The following is a 21,725-nucleotide window of genomic DNA, read 5'->3' as shown; positions in this document are numbered from 1 at the left end:
AAGCTGCTTCAGTCAATTTAGTCACGAAGAGCCAGACTTTCAACTCTAAACATATACCTGGCCAAGAATCCCACTTATGTAGGAAAACAACATCTGACTGACATATAAATCAACCAACCACTGTTCGCTTTGTTAATACATTATAACTCTAAACTCCTTGAGATAATCACACAACAGTGGCAAAAACAGCAGAAATGTCTATAGACCTTGTAATGATTCAAGTTAAACAAAAAAACGTACTTTTTTTTTTATACAGGACAATCCGAAGCAACTATATTCAGAAACGGCAATAAACATATTTCATTTGAGCCAAAACCAAGAAATACAGAGGAATAACACGAGGCTAAAAAGATGTTTACAGGTTGGTTGTTCCTAGTTTTCCTGATTATTCTTGTTGCGCTATTTTCAGTGAGTCCTCCATTGGTCGCTCAGAGCCGCCCGCAGGGAATCACACACACCCAACAGGCCTGAATATAACCGATTAAACTGTACAGGATTGTGGGATGCATTTATTACTGGAGCAAACACACAATTCCCATCTTCACCATGTTTGTCTGTTCACAGAAAGTGTTTTAGCGCGGTGAGGGTGATGTTGTGTACAGGGACTGGACTGTGAACGTTCAAGGCCTTGAGAGAACGCTGATGCAACTATTTGCAATAAAATGTCAATAAATGTGTGCTGTATCCTAAACAAGTGTGTCAGCCAATAGGGAAAATGGCCATTATTTTTCTTAGAGTCTTTTTTTTTTTTTTAAATGTACCTATTTATTCATTTTGTCTCTCATTGTCTGGCAAGCACTTACAAAAAAGTGCATACCATGAATGAACAAACAAAAGAATGTTATGGCACAATGGCTGATATTAAAATTCTATTTTTTTCCACAGTAAATAAATAAATTAAATAATCTTAATTGTTTCTAGTGAATTTACGCATCATTACAATTGATTAACAAAATGGTAACGGATTATTTTTTTTTTTAGATTTGATACCCTTACAGAAAAACTACATGAATTTCACATGTGCAAAAACACATGTGGTCACATGTGGCCACATATACATGTGATTCTGCACATGTGACAATTCACATGTGAAAGCATGTGCAAAGCACATGTGTACATGGGAAATTCACATGTGCCACATGTGAGAGTAACATGTGACATGTGCAGAACACATGTGCCACATGTGAAAATCAATCAAATGTGGAAAATATGTGGACACATGTGACCACATGTGGAAAATATATGGACACATGTGACCACATGTGGAAAATATGTGGACACATGTGACCACATGTGGAAAATATATGGACACATGTGACCACATGTGGAAAATATGTGGACACATGTGACCACATGTGGAAAATTTATGGACACATGTGATCACATGTGGAAAACATGTGAAATTCATGTGTTTTTTCTGTAAATTATTTGTATTTTAAATATTTAAAATATTATTTAAAATATTTTTAAAATATGTATAAAAATATTAACTTTAAGTGAGCATTATAAGATAGTAAAAGTAATAGAAATGTAAAAAATAAAACGAGAATGCATTTACATTTATCCAATCCGACCAATCAGCATTCAAACCCTAACTATCCGTTTGATAAAATACAGTCAAGCAAAGATGAATCGGTGACCTCGCAGTGGAGTCGTCCCTCTCGCTAATAAATACGAAGGCAGAGAAGAAATTACAGAGACTTAACAAAACACTCCAGAAATCCTGTTATTAGCCTTTTTGTTTCCCATATTCAGTCTCCTGGCAAAAAGATTAGACGATTTTAAAAGAACTGCGTAATCTTCTTTAACTGCTTATCAAAACTTTAATGATTTGCTGATAAAGTGCACAAATGAAGGCGCTGGTAAAGAGGATCAGCCCCACAGTGCAGTGCAGTGATTAGAAGATGAGAGCTGGGAAACGAAAAATCCCACGTCTGCTTCGTGTTCACTTTGAGGGGGAAGAAACTCGACGCAGAGAGAGTCATAATCATCCGAAAACATTCGGCTAAATGAGAGCTCTCGTTCTGAAATCCTTGTACTTTGCTTATTTACTTGTTTATACATGCACCTCAATGCAATATTGCCATCAAAGCAGGCGTTCATAAAAAAACAACACTTCAAACTGCTATGTCAGCACGCTTCCCTTACAAAAATGTATCAGGGAAACAACCGTTTTGCTCAAATTCAATTGCATCTAATGGCTAGGTTAAAGACTGAAATTAACCAAATTACATTGCTAACACCTAAGCTAAAACCTTGTTAAGAAGAGGTTGATGAGAGACTTACTGGATAAGAACAAATCACACTGTAATCACAGAGTCACACTGATGGACTCAAGGCAAAATAGTGACCACACACAACACACTAGTAACTACCCAGCAAAGGCAAAAACCCCAAACAGCTTATAGAGTGACACATCATCCTCAGAAAAATGTTAAATGTTTCTACTGTAAAACTACAGTAAATTGCAACTTACAATTGCAAAACTCTTAAAAACATACCTATATATACACAATTCTCTGCAGTTTCCATCTGAAATGACCACAAATGGCAATAAAACACAGACAACTTTTATTCCTGTTGACACAAATTATGATTACGGGCCAGATTATCGATTAAAGGCACACTATGTATGCTTTTTCGATGAAACAATCCAAAAACCAATAGAACAATGTTATATATTTTGCTGATTTGTGTACTTACATTATCCCACATGTTTCTGAGAATGTTTAAATCCAGAGAAATAAGCTGTTAACTAGTGTCCTGTCCCTTGTCATTGCATCGCCTGCCAATGACGTCATATATCATTTGTAGAAAACATGGAAACCCCAAAGACACTTTAATATGTTACGCGTTTTATTAAGACAGGTGATGAACGCACAGAGTAACATTATAACAAAACTTTTAACACTCAAATGGATTTAGCATGATAAAACAGTGCTGCTTTACCCCATATACCCATGACCAGAAAGAGCGTGAGTGGCATAATAAAAGCTCTGCTGCTTTCAAGCCGTGTCACACTCATCTCAATCACTTCCACAGCTTTCAGTTTCACACGGCTTCATACTTCAGTGAAGTTGATGAATCTTTAATACATTAGCTCATCTATGAACACGATTTCCGCCCGAGTCCCATCGGATTGTATCGGCCGTGGGGATAAAACAACTTCCATGATTCCATACCCAATTACTGTGTCATCAAACTAAGCCTTTGTTTCTTTGTTTGTTTTGAATATGTGCCCTCTAGTGCCGAAAATTACATACTGTGCCTTTAATAAAGACTACTTTTTATAGCATTTTCTTGCATAATACTATGTTACAACCTCAAAACAGTTTTACCACAGTGCATTATTTGTAATACATTTTGATGTTTGCATCAAAAAAACAGCTAAGCATAGTAAACTTGCTCGGTAGCTCACCCGGTACAGCACTGCAGCTGCGATGCTGAGCATTAGTTATGAGCCTCGTGAAACACAAGTCACAACAAAAGAATTCAAAGACTTGCAGAGGCAAGCTAATATGGCATGGTTACTTCATTAAATGCTTTTTACCTCAGGTTTGCTTTCGTTAAAGGATTAGTTCACTTTTAGAGCAAAAAATTACAGATAATGTACTTGCCCCGTTGTCATCCAAGATGTTCACGTCTTTCTTTCTTCAGTTGTAAAGAAATTATGTTTTTTGAGGTAAACATTTCAGGAATTATCCCCATACAGTGGACTTCTATGGTACCCATAAATTTAAATTTTCAAAATGCAGTTTCAATGCAGCTTCAAAGGGCTTTAAACAATCCCAGCCGAGGAATAAAGGTCTTATCTCTAGCAAAACAATAGGTCATTAAAAAAAAAAAAAAAAAAAAAATTATATACTTTTAAACCTCAAATGCTCATCTTGTCTAGCTCTGCCATGCACATGCATACTATGTGTAGTCCTGTTCAAGACAGTTAGGGTATGTCAAAAAACTCCCATCTCATTTTCTCCACCAACTTCAAAATTGTCCTACATTGCTGTTTTACCTTTTTTTGTAAAGGGTGTTTGATCTTCTTTGCATGTTACTTTGTAAACACTGGGTCGGTGCTTCTGCAGCGATGTAGGATGATTTTGAAATTGGAGGAGAAAATGAGATAGGAGTTTTTCGACTTACCCTAATTGTATTGAACCGGAATGCGCAGAGTGCACGCAGAGCTACAACAAAACAAACATTTGAGATTAAAGGTTGTATCAGCGATTTCTAGCCTGAAACATAAAGTGTAAAATTCAGTTGATCTTTCATCACGATCCGCTCGCTGCCTGCCCCATAAATTGTCTGTGAAAAAACCGTGTCTCTCTGGTCAGCCTAGGGTTCCGAGATATGCCAAAAAAACAATCGGCACTACCAACCATTCCACAGCAAAAACAAACATTGTTCCAACCAATCAGCGTCAGGGGTTTGGTGTTGTGGACTTTCGCTCCGCCTCCCTCACATCCCTGCACCAGTAGGAAAGTCCACAACACGAACCCCCTGACGCTGATTGGTTGGAACACGGTTTGTTTATCTGTGGAATAGTTGATAGCGCCGATTGTTTTTTTGCATATCTCGGACCCTAGGCTGACCAGAGAGACGCGGTTTTTTCACAGACAATTTATGGGGCAGGCAGCGAGCGGATCGTGATGAAAGGTCAGCTGAATTTGACACTTTATGTTTTAGGCTAGAAATCGCTGATACAACCTTTAAGAAGTATATACATTTTTATTTTTAGAAAATGGCAGTTGGTTTAGCTAGATAAGACCCTTATTCCTCAGCTGGGATCATTTAGAGCCCTTTGAAGCTGCATTGAAACTGCATTTTGGAAGTTCAAACTCACAGGCACCATAGAAGTCCACTATATGGAGATCATTCCTGAAATGTTTTCCTCAAAAAACATAATTTCTTTACGACTGAAGAAAGAAAGACATGAACATCTTGGATGACAGTGGGGTGAGTACATTATCTGTACATTTTTGTTCTGGAAGTGAACTACTCCTTTAACACTACTGGCTATGTTTAAGCTGGTGTTTAGTACATTATTTTAACAGGATAGAGCATTAACCTTTTAGCACATTTTCAATGGACATTTAATTTCCGAAATGCTGGGATACCTAGAAGAACACATAATAAAATGTTTCCAGATTTATTAAAACTGGAAACTTTTTTTGCGCCACTCACTGGAAATTTCACTTTGAAATTGATGCAAAATGTGCAAGAGGCAATGTAATATCATTTCGTACAAATATTGCCACAAGCATGTATTTCAATGAGCCTGGATTGGAATTTATTATGATTTTACAGTAATAACAACTGTAGAAATTATGATATCCTGGTGGAATACGTGTTGCTACCTGAAGCTGTGTATTGTCACTCATACTGTGTGAAGTTTAGACAGCACGGATGGGTTATTAGATCTTAATGTGGCGTTTGAAATCCAGATGATTTGCTACACGTGTACAGCTTTATGCTTGAAGAAACACGCGTGAATCAGTCACGCCTTTGGGCCATCCGCTGTTGAAATGCATTTGGAAACACGGAAAATAATGTCAACAAAGCAAATGTCAGCGAATGACATTTGTCATAGCAAAACCACAATGACCTGTGACCCCACGACCTTACATTACAAATCACACTGCTAATAGATGTAAGAGACACGGGAACCACGGAAACGCCACACAAAACATCTCTGAGCATTAGCTGTACACACACACACACGGGTCAAAAGAAAAGAAAGAAAATAGATGTAGATAGCGGAAGTGTGCAGTGTTGGTGTGTTTGGTACGGGCCAGATAAAGCGTCCTCTTACCTTTGCTGTAAACCACACAGTTGTTCTTGTTGTCGTCTGTTCCCTGCCAAGTCACATCCAGCAGCCACCTGGGGCCTGCGTTCAGCACCAGCGGGACGTGTGGCTTCGTCTTCTGCAGCGGTGGAGATAACACACACACAAACTCAAATCATTAGTTTATTTAGGGACAATTTAGCAACAAGCTCATAAGCACAAGGAACTTTTTGATTTTCAACAGAGCTCAACAATAAAGATTATATGTTTCATTTAATAATATAACGTTTCTTATGCTCACCATGGCTGCATTTATTTGATCAAAAATACAGAAAAAACTTTAATATTGTTATTCATTATTTAAATTTAAAACAACAGTTTTTTAATGTGAATATATTTTAAAATGTAATTTATTTCTGTGATACAAAGCTAATCATTACTCCAGTCTTCAGAAATCATTCTAATATGCTGATTTATTATCAGTTTTGAAAACAGTTGTCTATTTTTTTGGAACCTGTGATACTTTTTTCATAATTCTGATCAATAAAAGGTTAAAAGGAACAGCATTTATTTCAAATAGAAAGGTAACAATATACAATACTGTTCAGAAGTTTTGGGTTCAATACATTTTCATTCTTTCTTTTTCTGAAAGAAATTAATACTTTTATTCACCAAGGATGTGTTAAATTAATAAAAAGTGATAGCACAGATTTACATTGTTAGAAAAGATTTATATTTTATATAAATATATAAAATGCTGTACTTTTAAATTGTTATTCATCAAAGAATCCTAAAAAAAAAAAAAAATGAACTGTTTCCAACATTGAGAATTCTAATAATAAATCAGCATATTAGAATCATTTCTGAATAATCATGTGACACTTAAGACTGAAATAACAGCTGATGAAAATTCCGATTTGCATCACAGGAATACATTTTTATTTTAAAGTACATTAAAATAAAAACCATTATTTTATATTGTAATACAATTTTGCAACATTACTGTTTTTTTTCTGTATTTTTGATCAAATAAATGCAGCCTTGATAAACATAAGAGACTTCTTCAAAAATACATTACAAGGCTTACTGATCCCAAACTTTTGTTTTTGTTTGGGGTTAGTATTTATTTATTTATTTATTTTTTAGAAAAAAAATCCTGTTTTTGTAGCAAGACACGAACTGGATTAACGGCTGCTGAGAATTAAGCTTTGCAGAAAATTGATTTTTTAAATTGTAATAATATTACTGTAACTGTGTTCACTATATTCTAGTTTAAAGAAATGCAGCTTTGGGAGTATAAAACACTTCTTTCAAATCATTAAAAAAGCTTTCAGACCACACAATTTTGTTAATAACAACATTTAATACATTAAAAACATTTAATACATTATAAAAATTCAAATATTAAGTGTAAAAACAGCAAGTAGTGACAACATGACACTGGTCATCCTTATTGTCAAGACTTGATTAATAAATATAAATCTGAACCTTTTTAGGACAGACAAAAGAATAAGACTACTAGTCTCTCCGGTGAAGGAGAAGAGGAGAATTCTGGGATATATATGTGGACATGATGAGAAGTGACACTGAAGCTCAAGCAGTTTCTAGAGTTTAATGGTGTGTTCAGTATCAATAACCTCTCCACCAGCCCAGCGTCCTCTCATTTAACTCCGGAGAGTGTGGAATTATCAGCCCAAATTTTTCCCAACGATCCAGTTTCTGATCTCTCCGATTACGGCCTGATCTCAGGTGCCTGGGAATTGCAAAAAGAATGCGGACGGCTTTCGGCGAGGAGAAGGCGAGCGTTCAGGACTGAACTTTGGCCACATTGTGCCTCCCTATCGCCACCATCTCACTATTTCCTGCAACGGGCCGAGAAGAATTTAAAGAATCAGTATCCATTTCAAAGGCCGATTGAGGTTACGTTTTTATAATGCTCCGGCAAATTATTCCGAATGTGTAACGTCATTTTTCTTTTCTGGCCGGGGTCGAAACGCGCCGCTTTAAGTATCTATCTATAAGGTGAAAGCGGTAAGATAGAGAAAAGCTACTAAAATGCACTCGCACCCTTTTGTGGAGAAAGGGCCGCTGCTGCTGCCCGACTGTTCTCTATGCCAGTTTTTTTCCCATTTCATTTTTCAAATGGCTTTTTTTAAAGGCCAATGAAAGCCTAGAGAACATCATCTCCTCACTCCGAGGCAGGATTGGTAGAGATCTTGGACAGCTGTTACAGTAGCCCATTACTGGCAGGCAAAATGTCTGTCTTTCTGGGCCATTAGACGTGACGCCCCAGGCACACCTTCATTAGAGTGCAGCAGAAATAGTTTAGCTAAGTGAAAATGGGCTGGAGTCACTCTCAGGCAGCTCACGTGACATCATTTCCTTTCTCAACTCCACAGTGCTGAGTGTTGAGCTTTAGCGATTTGCTCCTGCGAAGTATGCATTCACGACAGATAAAATGTCAGAAACACACTGTCAAACTATCAGTGAAAAGGAAGTGTTGCTCAGTGCTTATTTAAAAATCAACTTTGTTTCTCTTTAAATCCTTTAGGAGAAGTAAACAGACAGCGTATACAGTTATAAAATCAATGTGGAATCAAAGTTTAGATAATGAGAGAATATTTATAGAGAAATATTTGAGTTCCTATTGAGATTTGATTGCAGATTTTCTAAAAATAAAGGTTCCATGCATGTTCCATTGCACAAAAGGTTTTTATAGGGGAAAAAGTTCATCAGATTTCATCAGATATATAGATATATATATATATATATATATATATATATATATATATATATAAAAAACGGTAATTCAAGAACCGTTCAACCATTCGTTGTGGAACCAACAATAGTTCTTCTATGGAATTTCTGGGAAAACTTCATTTTGGAATCTATATTTTGAACATGTTTCTTTATTGTTATCAAAGGTTCCATGAGAAACCGTTTACATGCTTGGAACCTTTCTATTAAACAAAAAGCTCTTGTTGTGGGAAAAGGTTAATCAGATTATTAAAATGGTCTTCAAACTATAAAAAAATGGTAAATCAAGAATTGTTCACTTAAAGGTTCTACGTGGAACCCTCTGTGGTTCTTCCATGGCATTGCTGGAGAAACCTCCTTTTGGAATATTTATTTTTGAATGTTTCTTTATTGCCATCAGTGCTTTCATTAGAAACCTTTAACATTCTTGGAACATTTCCATTGAATGAAAAAAGAAGAATTCAAGAATCGTTCACTCAAAGGTTCTTTGTGGAACCCTCAATGGTTCTTCAATGGCATTGCTAAAAAAAACAGCAATCTTTTTTGGAATCTTTATTTTGAAAGTTTCTCTATTGCTATCAATGGTTCCATGAAGAGCCTTTAACATTCTTGGAACCTTTCCATTGAACAAAAATTTCTTATTGTGGAAAAAGGTTCATCAGATTATGAAAATGGTGTTCAAACTATAAAAAAAGGGTAATTTAAAAACCATTTACTTAAAGGTTCTTTGTAGAACCCACAATGGTTATTCTACTCTCTTAAAAAGCAAGGTTCCATGAAGAACCTTGAACATCCATGGAACCTTTCAAATGCAGAAGAAGTTCTTTATAGTCGAAAAAAATTCTGATTTTCAAAATGGTTCTTTTAAGAACTGTTCATTGAAATGTTCTTTTGGGAACCAAAAATGGTTCTTCTATGGCCTCACTGCAAAAACACCCTTTTGGAACCTATATTTTTAAGAGTGTATGGCATTGCCGTGAAAACACACTTTTGGAATCTTAATTTGAACATGTTTCTTTATTGCTATCAAAGTTCTATTTTTAGAATCTTTCCACTAAAAAGTTCTTACTGTAGAAAAAGGTTAAAATTACCAAAATGGTTTATTTGAGGCTCTTTGTGGAACCCTCCATGTTTCTTCTATGGAATTTCTGGGAAAACCCCATTTTGGAACCTTTATTTTGAACATGTTTCTTTATTGCTATCAAAGGTTCCATGAAGCACCTTTAACAATCTTTGAAACCTTTCCACGTAACAAAAAGTCCTTATTGTGGAAAAAGGTTAATCAAACTATAAAACGGGGTAAAAAAATGTTACTTGTGAGATTGTAAGGATAATTTTCTCAGCAGATGCGGAAAACTTCTAAGTCATGATTCATGATTCTTTCACTAAAACCTTGTCATAAAGGGTGTTTTGCCCCTCACCTGGCAGCCTCACCCACCTGGACGTCTGCATGGGCGTCTTTCCCCACGCTGGCAGCGAGACAGAGAACCCTCGCTCATTTAACACAGCTCCCGTTTCACATCTCAAATTAGCCATACAATAACGTCTTATATCCAGGCTGACCTGAGAATTTTACAGGCCTGTCAAAGAGCACCGGAGACCGTCTGATTGTTGCCACGACAACTATCTAAAATGAGAATCGGATTAACCCTTTCTCTGATCCCCACCGTCTGGAGTCATCTCTTATTCAGAAGCAAAGGTCTGCCCTGTCTGTCTGTCTGCCTCCGTCTCTTTCTTTTAAGGCCCAGCAGCTCTCCAGCCAAAGCAGCTAATGATGCAATTCATGAAAAAATGGCCATACATGTGAAATGTTATCTGTAGATGAGTATCATATGATGCAAATCCAGCTATTCATCAATATTATATTCTGTATGCAGTAGGCAGATGATTCAAAAGGTAGTATTTTTATACAAGACATGACCTGCATGTTTATTTCAGTGTGGTTCTGGTATTATCTATGATATTATTTTGTATGTTAATGCACTTAGAAGTTACATTTTTTAATTACAAATGTTTTATTATTTAAAAAAAAAGTATCTCATGCTCATCAAGGCTGCATTTTTTCAATTAAAAAATACAGTAAAAACTGAAACGTTTTGAAATACTATTGCAATATAAAAGAAACATGTACTATTTTAATTAAAGGTAAAATTTTATTTATTTCTGTGATGCAAAGCTACATTTTTAGCACTCATTACTCCAGTCTTCAATGTCGCATAACTTCAGAAATCATTCTAATATGCTGATTTGGTGCATTGGTTATTATTATCATAACATACTTCTTTCAAAAACAATCTAATTATACAAAACCTTTGCAACAATTCCATAGTTCACACAGTTTACACTATACTATTCTCTAGGCAATCTCTCAGTGACCCTTGGATTACATAGTATCCATTGAAACTGACCATTTGTTTAAAAATGAAATAGTGTAATCTGTCATTTTAGCACTAGAATGATTTTAAGACATCTAAATATCAAAGACAGACTCTAAATCTTCTGCAATATGTTCGACTGAACAATCTTCAAGGTTAATATCATTAAGCAAAACAAAAAACTGATCAAAAACAGCTTGCAAATGAACGACGCAAACCATAATAAAGCAGTAGATAATGCTTTGCAATCTCTCGTGGATGTACAAGCGAAGCGAAAGCGGCTCTCATTTGCAGACAGATGCTGAGGTGACGCTTGATTTAAGACCTTCACCAGAGGCGCTGTGTGTAAGTAACAGATCTCTAGTCTCACTCCAGTGCTTCGCCATCTCTCTCTCTCTCCATGTGTAAGAGATACAGTGACCAAAACAGTGTAGTCAGCGAGCGAGTGATTACAAACTGATGCTCCAAATTCGCTATAAAATGAAAATCAATATTTCCACAAGTTGCTGCAACATAAAAGATAACCTTCATTGATTTTTCACGACTTAGGCCTGTGTGATAAAATCTAATATAAATTTTCAGCTGGTCGGATTTGGATCAGAGCAGGGAAGCAGGGGCTGCCGATAAGTTGCTCGCTAACATCCCTCAGAGTTGGCTTTTTTCCCTCCCTCCCTTTTTTTCTCTCTCCTCCACCTCTTTCCGAGCGGCGGCTGTACTATTTATAATTGGCCCGGTACGAGCGAAAGCTTCTATCGGGAATCAGCTCTAATTTTTATTACGGAGCAGCTAAAGCCTGTTCCAGATAATTTGGAAATTTCAGGGGGAATTGTGATGGAGCTGATGGCAGTGGCGCGGAGGCCCGCAGAAAGGAGCTAACCTGTAATAGCCTGTGTGGCGGCAGCTGATTAAATGTTGCCATAGATGAAAGACCCGCCATCGCCGCAATAAATTAACCAATCACACAAATCCCAAGTCGCCGCTAATCCGGCCTTGATACCCTGATCCTCTGATCAGCTGAAGGAGGTGAAGGGAAGAAAGTGGCTGGTGACACTGTGAGCCACCCTGACTCCAGGGCTGTGTGTAAACAACGGGCTAATGATAGCGCTGCTGACCGACCGACCGCTGCCACGGTCCCCAGCGTGACACAAGCTCAAATCCCAGTGTCCACGCTACGCGCTCTTCATTCCTGCCATCACGGGAACAGATTAAAAGTGGGTTATACCTTTTGATTTTAAGCCTTTAAAATCGACCAAAATCATTTCATTCTGTCGGTAAGTAGGGGGAAAATTAAATTCAGCATAAGATACATGGTTACATATGGATTTGTCACATGATAAAGTGAAGTTCATGATCAATGTTCAAAGATCTATGCATTTAAAAATACAATGTAATACATGTTTTTTTTTTGTAGTACAGTTACAGTATGTGTATTAGATCACATTGAAATTTCTGCAGATTTCTGAAGATTTCTTAATGCAACCAATAAAATATTACATTTGTCTAATGAAAATGTTTGAAATGAAAAGTAAATGTCTTGCAGTGTATTTGTAATTCAAATGCATGTAAAGGTGTAAAGAATGTGTAAATGTAATACATAAATAAATAATTAAATCAGTGTTTTTCAACCACTGTGCCGTGGTACACTAGTGTGCCGTGGAAAATTATTCAATTTCACCTAATTGGTCTAAAACATTTTTTGGAAACTAATAAGTTATCAGCTCTGTGTTCATACAAACAGGCCCAGGTTTCACACTGAGTAGGTAGAAATATGAAAGATCAAAAAACTGTTTTCATTGTGTTTATTTGATTCCTATTCAAGACACCTAAATAAGAATGACTGTATATTGTTAATTGCACTTTTTATTTAAAAGAAGAAGAAATATGAAAGATAAAATACTTTTTTCTTTGTGTTTATTTGATTCCTGTTCAAGACACTTCGATAAGAATGGCTGTATATTGTTAATATAGGCTACAGAGTTTAATTTTTTTTACAGTTTCGATTGTTGGTGTGCCTTGTGATTTTTTTTCAATTAAAAATGTACCTTGGCTCAAAAAAGGTTGAAAAACACTGAATTAAATAAATGCCACATTGGGGTTTCCAAAAACAAAAACAAAAAAACTACAATTACTTTGACTATAATTAATTAGTAACATAAAAAGGCAGTAAAAAACTAACCACAATATTACAATGATATAACAAAAGCATGCATGCAAACAAACAAACAAACAAACAAATAAATAAAATTAGTTTACATTGTTAGAAGTCACATTGGGGTTTCCGAAAAAAAAAAAAAACCCTACAATTATTTTGTAAAAAGGCAGTAAAAAACTAACCACAATGTTCCAATGGTTTAACAAAACAAACAAACAAACAAACCTCTAACAATTTAAACAAATTGTATTTATTGGTTTGTTTGTTTGCATGCATGCATGCTTTTGTTGTATCATTGTAACATTGTGGTTAGTTTTTTTACTGCCTTTCCCAAAAATAATTGTAGTTTTTTGTTTTTGTTTTTTTAAATTGGAAACTACAATTATTTTGACTATAATTAACTGGTAACATAAAAAAAAAAAGTAAAAAACCTAATCAAAATGTTACAATGATGTATCAAAAGCATGCAAATCAATCCATGAATCAATAAACAAACAAAGAAATAATATTTTTTTAAATGGTTAAAGGTCACATTGGGATTTCAAAAAAAAAAAAAAATAATAATAATAATTACTTTAGTCACAGTAACAATAATTTTGACTACAAACATAGTAACAAAAGCATGCAAAATTAATAAAAATAAATGAATACATAAATAAACCAAAAAAATATATAATATTTGTTTAAATGGTTTTATATATATATATAAAGTACTGTTAATTACTGTTATGTATACATTATATATAATTATTTTGACTATAATTAACTAGTAAAACATAAAACATAACATAAAGGCAGAAAAAACTAACCACAATGTTACAAAGACAAATGCAAATCAATCAATGAATCAATAAACAAACAAACAAACAAACAAACAAACAAACAAACAAACAAACAAATAAATAATTACTGGGATTATTTGGGATTTCCAAAAAAAAAACCCTATCATTATTTTGACTTTAATTAACTAGTAACAAAAAGGCAGTAAAAACTAACCACAGTGTTACAATGACAAACCAAAAGCAAATCAATCAATAAACAAACAATCAATCAAACAAACAAACATACAAATAAATCATATTTGTTTAAATGGTTAGAAGTCACAGTGGGATTTCCAAAAAACTAAACAAAACTAAACAAAAAAATGTTATTTTGACTACAGACATAGTAACAAAACCATGCAAAACAAACAAACAAACAAACAAACAAACAAACAAAAAAATTATAATAATAAATATTTGTTTAAATGGTTAGAGGTCACGTTGGGATTTCCCAAAAAAATAAATCATTATTTTGACTATGATTAACTAGTAACAAAAAGGCAGTAAAAACTAACCACAGTGTTACAATTATATAACAAAAGCATGCAAATAAATATATAAATAAAAAATGCCAAAGGCAAAAACTACCACAAATAATCAACAGTGACACATGGCAATGTTTAACAAATTTAACTTATGCATTTTCAAGCCAAATAAATGCTTTTGTTTGTTAGATTGATGTCCTTGAATCTCTGCATTTTAATACATTTTTATATACAAAATGCAGAGATTCAAGGACACAAATAAATTAAAAAACAAATCATTTTGAATTCAGTTTTAGTTTGAATGCAATTCCTGTCAAGCATGTCACTAGCAACGCCAAGGTCATGGGTTACGTTCCCAGGAAATGCATGAATTGCATACCTTTAATGTAATGCAAGTCGATTTGGATAAAAGTGTCTGGCAAATGCATTAATGAGATTTTTTTCTTTCAAACAAGCCATTCAGAACCTTCATTTCTGCATGTCCATCCATACAAACAAACACACACACACACACACACACACACACACACACACACACACACACACACACACACACACACACACACAGACTGTATTCACAGCACATTCTCACAGTGCACCCTGCTCTATATGAAAACATGAATGTCGTATGTCAGGCTGACATGTGCGAGGGTTCGAGGCAGAGGTGCGGGCTGAAGGTGAGGATAACAGGACCGGACCTGCTCTAAGACTCTGTTTACAACATAACGCACCCTCGATACGGCGACTTCAATTAGTTGTTCACCGTGATGAAACAAATTGCATGTGGTCAACTGGAAATTTCATTAAGGCAGATTTTCCTGCAGCTCTCGTTATCTCCGCGTATTAATATTTCCTCGGGCTTGCCGGACGGGTGAGTTGCGGGGGACATTTTTTTTTTCTTTTCCCCTTCCACGTCCAAATCCCCTTCACACGCATCCACACCAAATTATGGATTCTCTAAAAATAAACCCTGATGTTTCTCCTTTTCATGTGCTGTTTGATAAACTAAATAAAGCCCTGTATTTTTTCTAAATCACTATCTAGCCCAGAAAATATATTCCCATGTCTGTCATCCGTTCCAGCCTGCTCTTTTTAAATGGCAGTGGTTTCATCGCCTAAAATGAAAAGATACCTCCTCCTTGGTGCCGTCTTTGCTTCTTCTTCTTTTTTCTTTTTTTTCCGAGCGAGCATCTGCTATTGGGAGGCTAAATAACGGAAATATGCAAAAAGAGAAATTGCACGCTAATTCCCTTTGGAGATAGATCTTGGCGCCTGCCCTGTCATAAATCAGAGAATTTCGATATGAAATGAGGCAAGCTGCTCTAATCATTTCTGCATTTCAAATTGGATCACTGGCTCAATCGCTTGGCTTTTAAACTGCTTGCCTAAGAGCAAATGTGAGGTGGGAGATAATGGGGAAGAAATCTCAGCCCGCGTGCCGTAGTTAGTTTACTGCTTGAGTGCAAAAGAATGCTTTCAGCCCCCCTCCTCCTCCTCGCCTCTCTGCGGCTTTCTCTTTTCAACTTTGTTAAATTGACTTTTTCGTTTGAAATCGATTAAATTGAGAATCACTCCGGCTCTACCAATCTTTTAAGGAACACCCATTGAGGTTCGCTCGGGCCTATCGTTTTGCACTGTTCGCCGTTGCTATAGGAACCATGCATATTTATTCAAAATCACCTTGCTTTAAAACATAGTTCGACTCGGTGCTGATTTAATCGCAATCTTTTCTCGAGGCGGAAACGTGTCCTATTTACCCCCTAAACAACGGCCGGCGCAGATTCGAATGGCTTTTAATCGAGATTACAAACAGGACATGCTGTACAGCATGTTTTGTCTGGCATTTCTGGTTTTCTTTGACACGTCGCATTTCCTGATATTGAATATCTGATTGGTTCATCTGATGCTAGCCAGCACCTTACATTGGACTTATATTGTCATCTCGACGTGTTTTGAAGCGTCAGGCATAGAAAGGTTTCAGCTCTAATGCCATCTGGTTTAATGAGCACTTAGCCTCCAGGACAGGAGCTCTTCCTGTCGCTGTCTCTCTCCTCCAGGGCTGAACGGTACAGTCAGAGGGCTGCTGGGGACTTCATTAGCACATGCACCCGGCGATATACTGTGATGGGCCAGATTCATAATGGCACAATTTAAAAGGAATGCATTTAAAGTCATAGTTCGCCCACAAATGAACATGCTGTCATCATTTACTCACCCTCTGTATGCCAGCTGGTTGTTGCATGCATCCGAAAAGAGGTATAAAATTGTTCATTTGATTTGTGTATTTTTTTTTTACTGTCTAAATGATAGCTTTGCATGAGGAAAACACAGAAATTCAAGCCATTTATCACTGAAAATCACTGAAGAAAAGAGTGTCAAGGCATTATAGCAACACCATTGACAAAGGGCAAGATTTTTAGTAAACTAAAATTATTTTAGTTTGTATCTAAACCTCATGGCACAATGAACTACTTTGACAGTACATTATAGTGATTTTTTTTTTTTTTTTTTGACAGCCGCAATTACTATGGAGTGTCATGGTATGGAAGAGAGCTCTGCAAAAATAAGTAAAACAACAAAAAAACAAAGAGGTATAAAATTGTTCATTTGATTTGTGTGTTTTTTTACTGTCTAAATGATAGCTTTGAATGAGGAAAACAGAAATTCAAGCCATTTATCACTGAAAATCACTGAAGAAAAGTGTCAAGGCATTATAGCAACACCATTGACGAAGGGCAAGATTTTTAGTAAACTAAAATTATTTTAGTTTGTATCTAAACCTCATGGCACAATGAACTACTTTGACAGTACATTATAGTGATTTTTTAAATTTTTTATTTTTTGACAGCCGCAATTACTATGGAGTGTCGTGGTATGGAAGAGAGCTCTGCAAAAATAAGTAAAACAACAAAAAAACTAAGAGGTATAAAATTGTTAATTTGATTTGTGTGCTTTCTACTCTCTAAATGAAAGTTTTGCATGATGAAAACACATAAATTTAAGCCATTTATCACTGAAAATCACTGAAGAAAAGAGTGTCAAGGCATTATGGCAGGTTTAAACACCATTGTCGTGTTTTTTATTAAATAAAAAAATATTTTAGTTTGTATCTAAATCTCATAGCACAATAAGTCATATGAACTACTTATAGTGATTTTTTTTATTTTTATTTTTTTATTTTGACAGCCACAATTACTATGAACTGTCATGGTATGGAAGAGAGCTCTGTAAAAGCTTTTTTTTTCTACACAAAATCATTTTTCACAAAATAAATGTAAAAATAAAATAAAACAAAACAATACAAAAAACAAAGAGGTATAAAATTGTTCAATTGATTTGTTCACTATATAGTCTTACAAGGCTAAATGATATTTCTGCATGAGCAAAACAGCAAATTTCAATCCATTTATCACTGAAAATCATTGAAGGAAAGAGTGTCAAGGTATCATGGCAGATTTAAACACCATTGACAACTGGATTTTTAGTAAATGAAAAATTATTTCAGTTTGTACCTAAACTTCATAGAACAAGACATATGAACTACTTTGATGGAACATTATAGTGTTTTTTAGTTTATTTAATTTTTTTTATTTGACAGCCGCAATCACTATGAACCGTCATGCTATGGACAACATCTCTGTAAAAATTCTTCAAAATTTCTCCACAAATATTTTCCCACAAAATAAAATAAAAAATAAAATAAAATAAAGAGGTATACATTGTTAATTTGATTTGCGCATGTTATATCATCTCACAAAGCTAAATGATAGTTTTGCATAAGGAAAAAACTCAAATTCATGCCATTTATAACTGAAAATCACTGAAGAAAAGAGTGTCAAGGCATCATGTCAGGTTCAAACACCATTGACAATGGATGCAAAATGAGGAATATTTTGCAAGTGAACTACTTTGACTGTACATTGCAGGATTTTTTATTTATTTATTTATTTTTTTTGATAGTTGCAATGACTATGAACTGTTATGCAATGCAAAACATCTCATCTCAATTCTTAAATTTTTTCCCCACAAAAATTAAATAAAATTAAGTAAAAAAACTATTTATAATCAAAATATGTTACAAACATGCATAAAAATACACATATAAAGCCCAAAAAGTAAATTAAAATGTTAATTAATATTATAACAAAAATAAAATCTATATAAAAACTGGATTAATCACAACGTGTATAAATAATGTAGTAAATAATGACAGAAATGTCATTATTGCATCATCTATCTCTTTAAAGTGTGCCAACATCTTAAGTGGATAACAACTGCCATTGTGTAGATGCAACAATACTGGACGTGCACAAATGAGCCTGAAATTACAATGAATAAAATCAGCCTCACAACACAACCTGAACAAATTCATGCAAACTTGAAAGCAAACAAAGGTAGAGTGTTGGATTGCTTGACTCGTGTGAAGTTGAATGCACTTTGCGCATAACTCATGCATATTATGTGAAGAGGACATGGGCGTCGCTGAATTCATAATGTTTGCTTTGCATTGTAATAATGTCTAGGAGGCAGAGGAACATGCCCTGCTCTTGTGCACGGATTCGGCTCGTGAAATGGCGTGCCTTCCCCATAGATCCCCCTATTTCATTTTCAATTTCCACTTTGAATCCAATTGCGGGGTTCTTTGATCTTTGCATGCAACTTGCAGTCGACTCCTACAGCAAGACCTAGCTATTGGGCCAATAACAAGGTGTTCTCTGTACGTCCCGTACACCTGTACAGATATCAGCATACCTGGAGGCCCAGGTGGCATCTGCCGGGCTACCAATCGGACAAAACGTCATTGCATTGCGCAGATTCCTCTCTTGGTATGAAACATGATTAGATGTGATACTACTATGTGGATGAAGAAAACGCTCAGCATGAGGTAGCAAACATTTGCATAATCTTCCAGGGAAGCATTAAAGCGCAACGTGATTTGCGCTTTGGAGATGGGGTCTTCGTAAAATTATTCTCGATATTGAGTCATAGGTAAATAAATAAGAGCGAACTCCCCCCTCTGAACGCATTAGACGTGAACTCTCTTATCTCCGCCCGCCGACCGTTAAAGCGAGGGTTTGCGGGGCTGCGTATGCTCTTTGTTACCCAATTAGTTTACTGACGACCCCCGTGGTCTAATTTTCCTGTTTTGACAGGCTCGTACACCCTAGCCTAATGTGCTAGACCACCGGGACAGACGGCCAGACGCTGTCCAGACTTCTGCAGCCTCTATCAAGCGTTTCTATCTCACAAAAGGCTTCTGTGATAGCGCACCAGATGACCGCTGCAAAAAATCTGCGATTTTCACACTGAATACTTTCATTTGGTGCTGCTCCTCCATCTGGAGCGGTTTGATGAGCGTTTGTGTGACAAAAGACGAGAGGAGACGAGGACCTCGGCTGTGGCCTCTCGCCTGTGAGGAAGTAAGCACAAGTTAGGGCGAGTCGAACCGTAGACTTTGGGCATTAAGTTTAACGCATGAGAACTCAAAAACAGAAGCGGTACTGGTGAACCGCTGATATAACACAGCTCATTTGCTAAAAGCGAGCCTAACTTGGCTCGAAGCTCAAAACTAGACAATATATCACACGTTTATTCACTTGAAAGGCAATTTCAGAATCGATTGCCAAGACTGGCTCGTCGCGCACTTCAAAATATGCACATGTACGTGAAAGGACGGCCAACATCTCCTGCATTTCGCCACCAATTAACCATCTCCGCTTCACACGGTGGAATGGTGAATTCCAACAGGGGAATCGAGATTGCAAGTGAAAACTATTGTGGATTATCTCGGCTACTTTTCAAGGAAGTTGTTTCAGTGTCCCACAAGTGGAGTCTTGACAGTGACAGATGGCAAAGCAGCTGGCATCGCTCAAACTCTTCTCCCTTGTGCTAGATTTTCCCCCTCAGTGTTCGCCGTGGATTCTGCCGTGGCGTATTCCAACACCTTTGGCAAGACGTGGCGCAAACCGAGGGAGACAACACTGTGGACAAACTTATGTTGTTTCTTGCTAATTCAGATTTGATTGAGGTTATGCAAAATATCAAACTTCGGGGAGCTTCAGGCGGGCGGTAGTTTTTGCTTCTTTGCAGACAAGAAACAAAAAAGTTCCCAAAGCAAAGCCATTGACGTCAGTTCATATGTTAGCCATAGAAGTTGCATTTGAAGCGATTGCAATTATGGCTTGCTGTTGGCGGGGATCAAACTAACAACCCTTCAGTTACAAGCCCTGAGTCTTAAACACTAAACCACACTCTACTTCGCTGAAAAGACTATCATGGTGTCAACAACAGGCTTCTTAACTACCTTAACCAGTATCAAACCACCATTAACCAAGATAAACGGATAATCAAAGGGGGAAATGTTTAAATATCTAGTCTGAAAACATAAGTGGCAAATCTGCATTCATGTTGATTCCATACATTTTTTTAAACAGTTTTCAAAATATATAATTATTTAAATCACTCTAACATGGTAAAACTAATATTTTGAGAAAAAATGTTTTGAGACACACTTTATGGTAATTATTTTACAAACAAATATCTTGAACTCATCTTGATCTACGTTTATTTAGTTTATGTGTATATATATATATATAGTTTTTTGAAAAAAAAAAAGTCAAAATTTGGCTGAAATAATGTTTCATTGTCAGTGTAACACAATATTTACGAAAAAATTAAAACAACATGCTTATTCTGACTTGTACATATTAAAAGAATAAGGGAGCATATTACATTTTATTGTGTTTTAAATGAGTAAAAAATCTTACTGACAAATGGGCAAAACTTAGGATAGTGGCAAATTTTAAAAATGTGGAATTACAAATGATTAGTATTTGGGGTGAAAGTTGTCTTTTAATGTGTCATAAATTGATTTTTTGGTGTAAATATGCCTGACAAGATTGTTACACTGAATGACATTTTAGTGGGTGTCTTCTCTAAACTAGGAAAAAATGTTTTCCTACATTTGTCAATTTTTTTTTTTGAAAAACAACAATTTAAAATTTAAATTTAAAATATATATATTATAGTAGTTAAAAAATACATAAATAAAAGATTATGCCAAAAACTTTTATCTTGAACTCATCTTGCTCTGTTAATTTAGTATGTTAATAAAAAAGTTTATTTGTTATATATTGTCTTTATATATTACATATATACAGTATATAGTATTTTTAATAAAAATAAAAATATATATATTTCTGACAGGATTTTCAGCCTTTTCAGGATTTTAAGACTTTTTTTTGTTTTTGTTTTTACTTTGAGTGTCACTACGCTCAAATGTAATTTTTATTTATTTATTTTTTTATAATTCCAATTTTAATTCTAAAATTGATTTCTAAAACAACAATCAAT

General features: G+C 35.5%; 1 protein-coding gene across 1 annotated transcript in view; it reads right to left on the bottom strand.

Moving 5' to 3' along the window:
- LOC141343145 (zinc finger protein ZFPM2-like) overlaps positions 1-21,725 on the bottom strand; it is a 98,548-nt gene that overhangs the window by 71,042 nt on the left and 5,781 nt on the right. The window contains exons 4-5 of the mRNA XM_073847746.1: positions 15,505-15,577; positions 5,810-5,921 (exon numbers count right to left, since the gene is read on the bottom strand). Coding sequence (XP_073703847.1) covers positions 5,810-5,921; positions 15,505-15,577 — 185 coding nt within the window. The remainder of the gene's footprint in view (positions 1-5,809; positions 5,922-15,504; positions 15,578-21,725) is intronic.

This window comes from Garra rufa, chromosome 9, assembly GCF_049309525.1.
Source record: "Garra rufa chromosome 9, GarRuf1.0, whole genome shotgun sequence".
Lineage (NCBI taxonomy): Eukaryota > Metazoa > Chordata > Actinopteri > Cypriniformes > Cyprinidae > Garra > Garra rufa.
The sequence above is the reverse complement of the archived record's forward strand: the minus strand, read 5'-3'. Positions and strand labels throughout refer to the sequence as shown.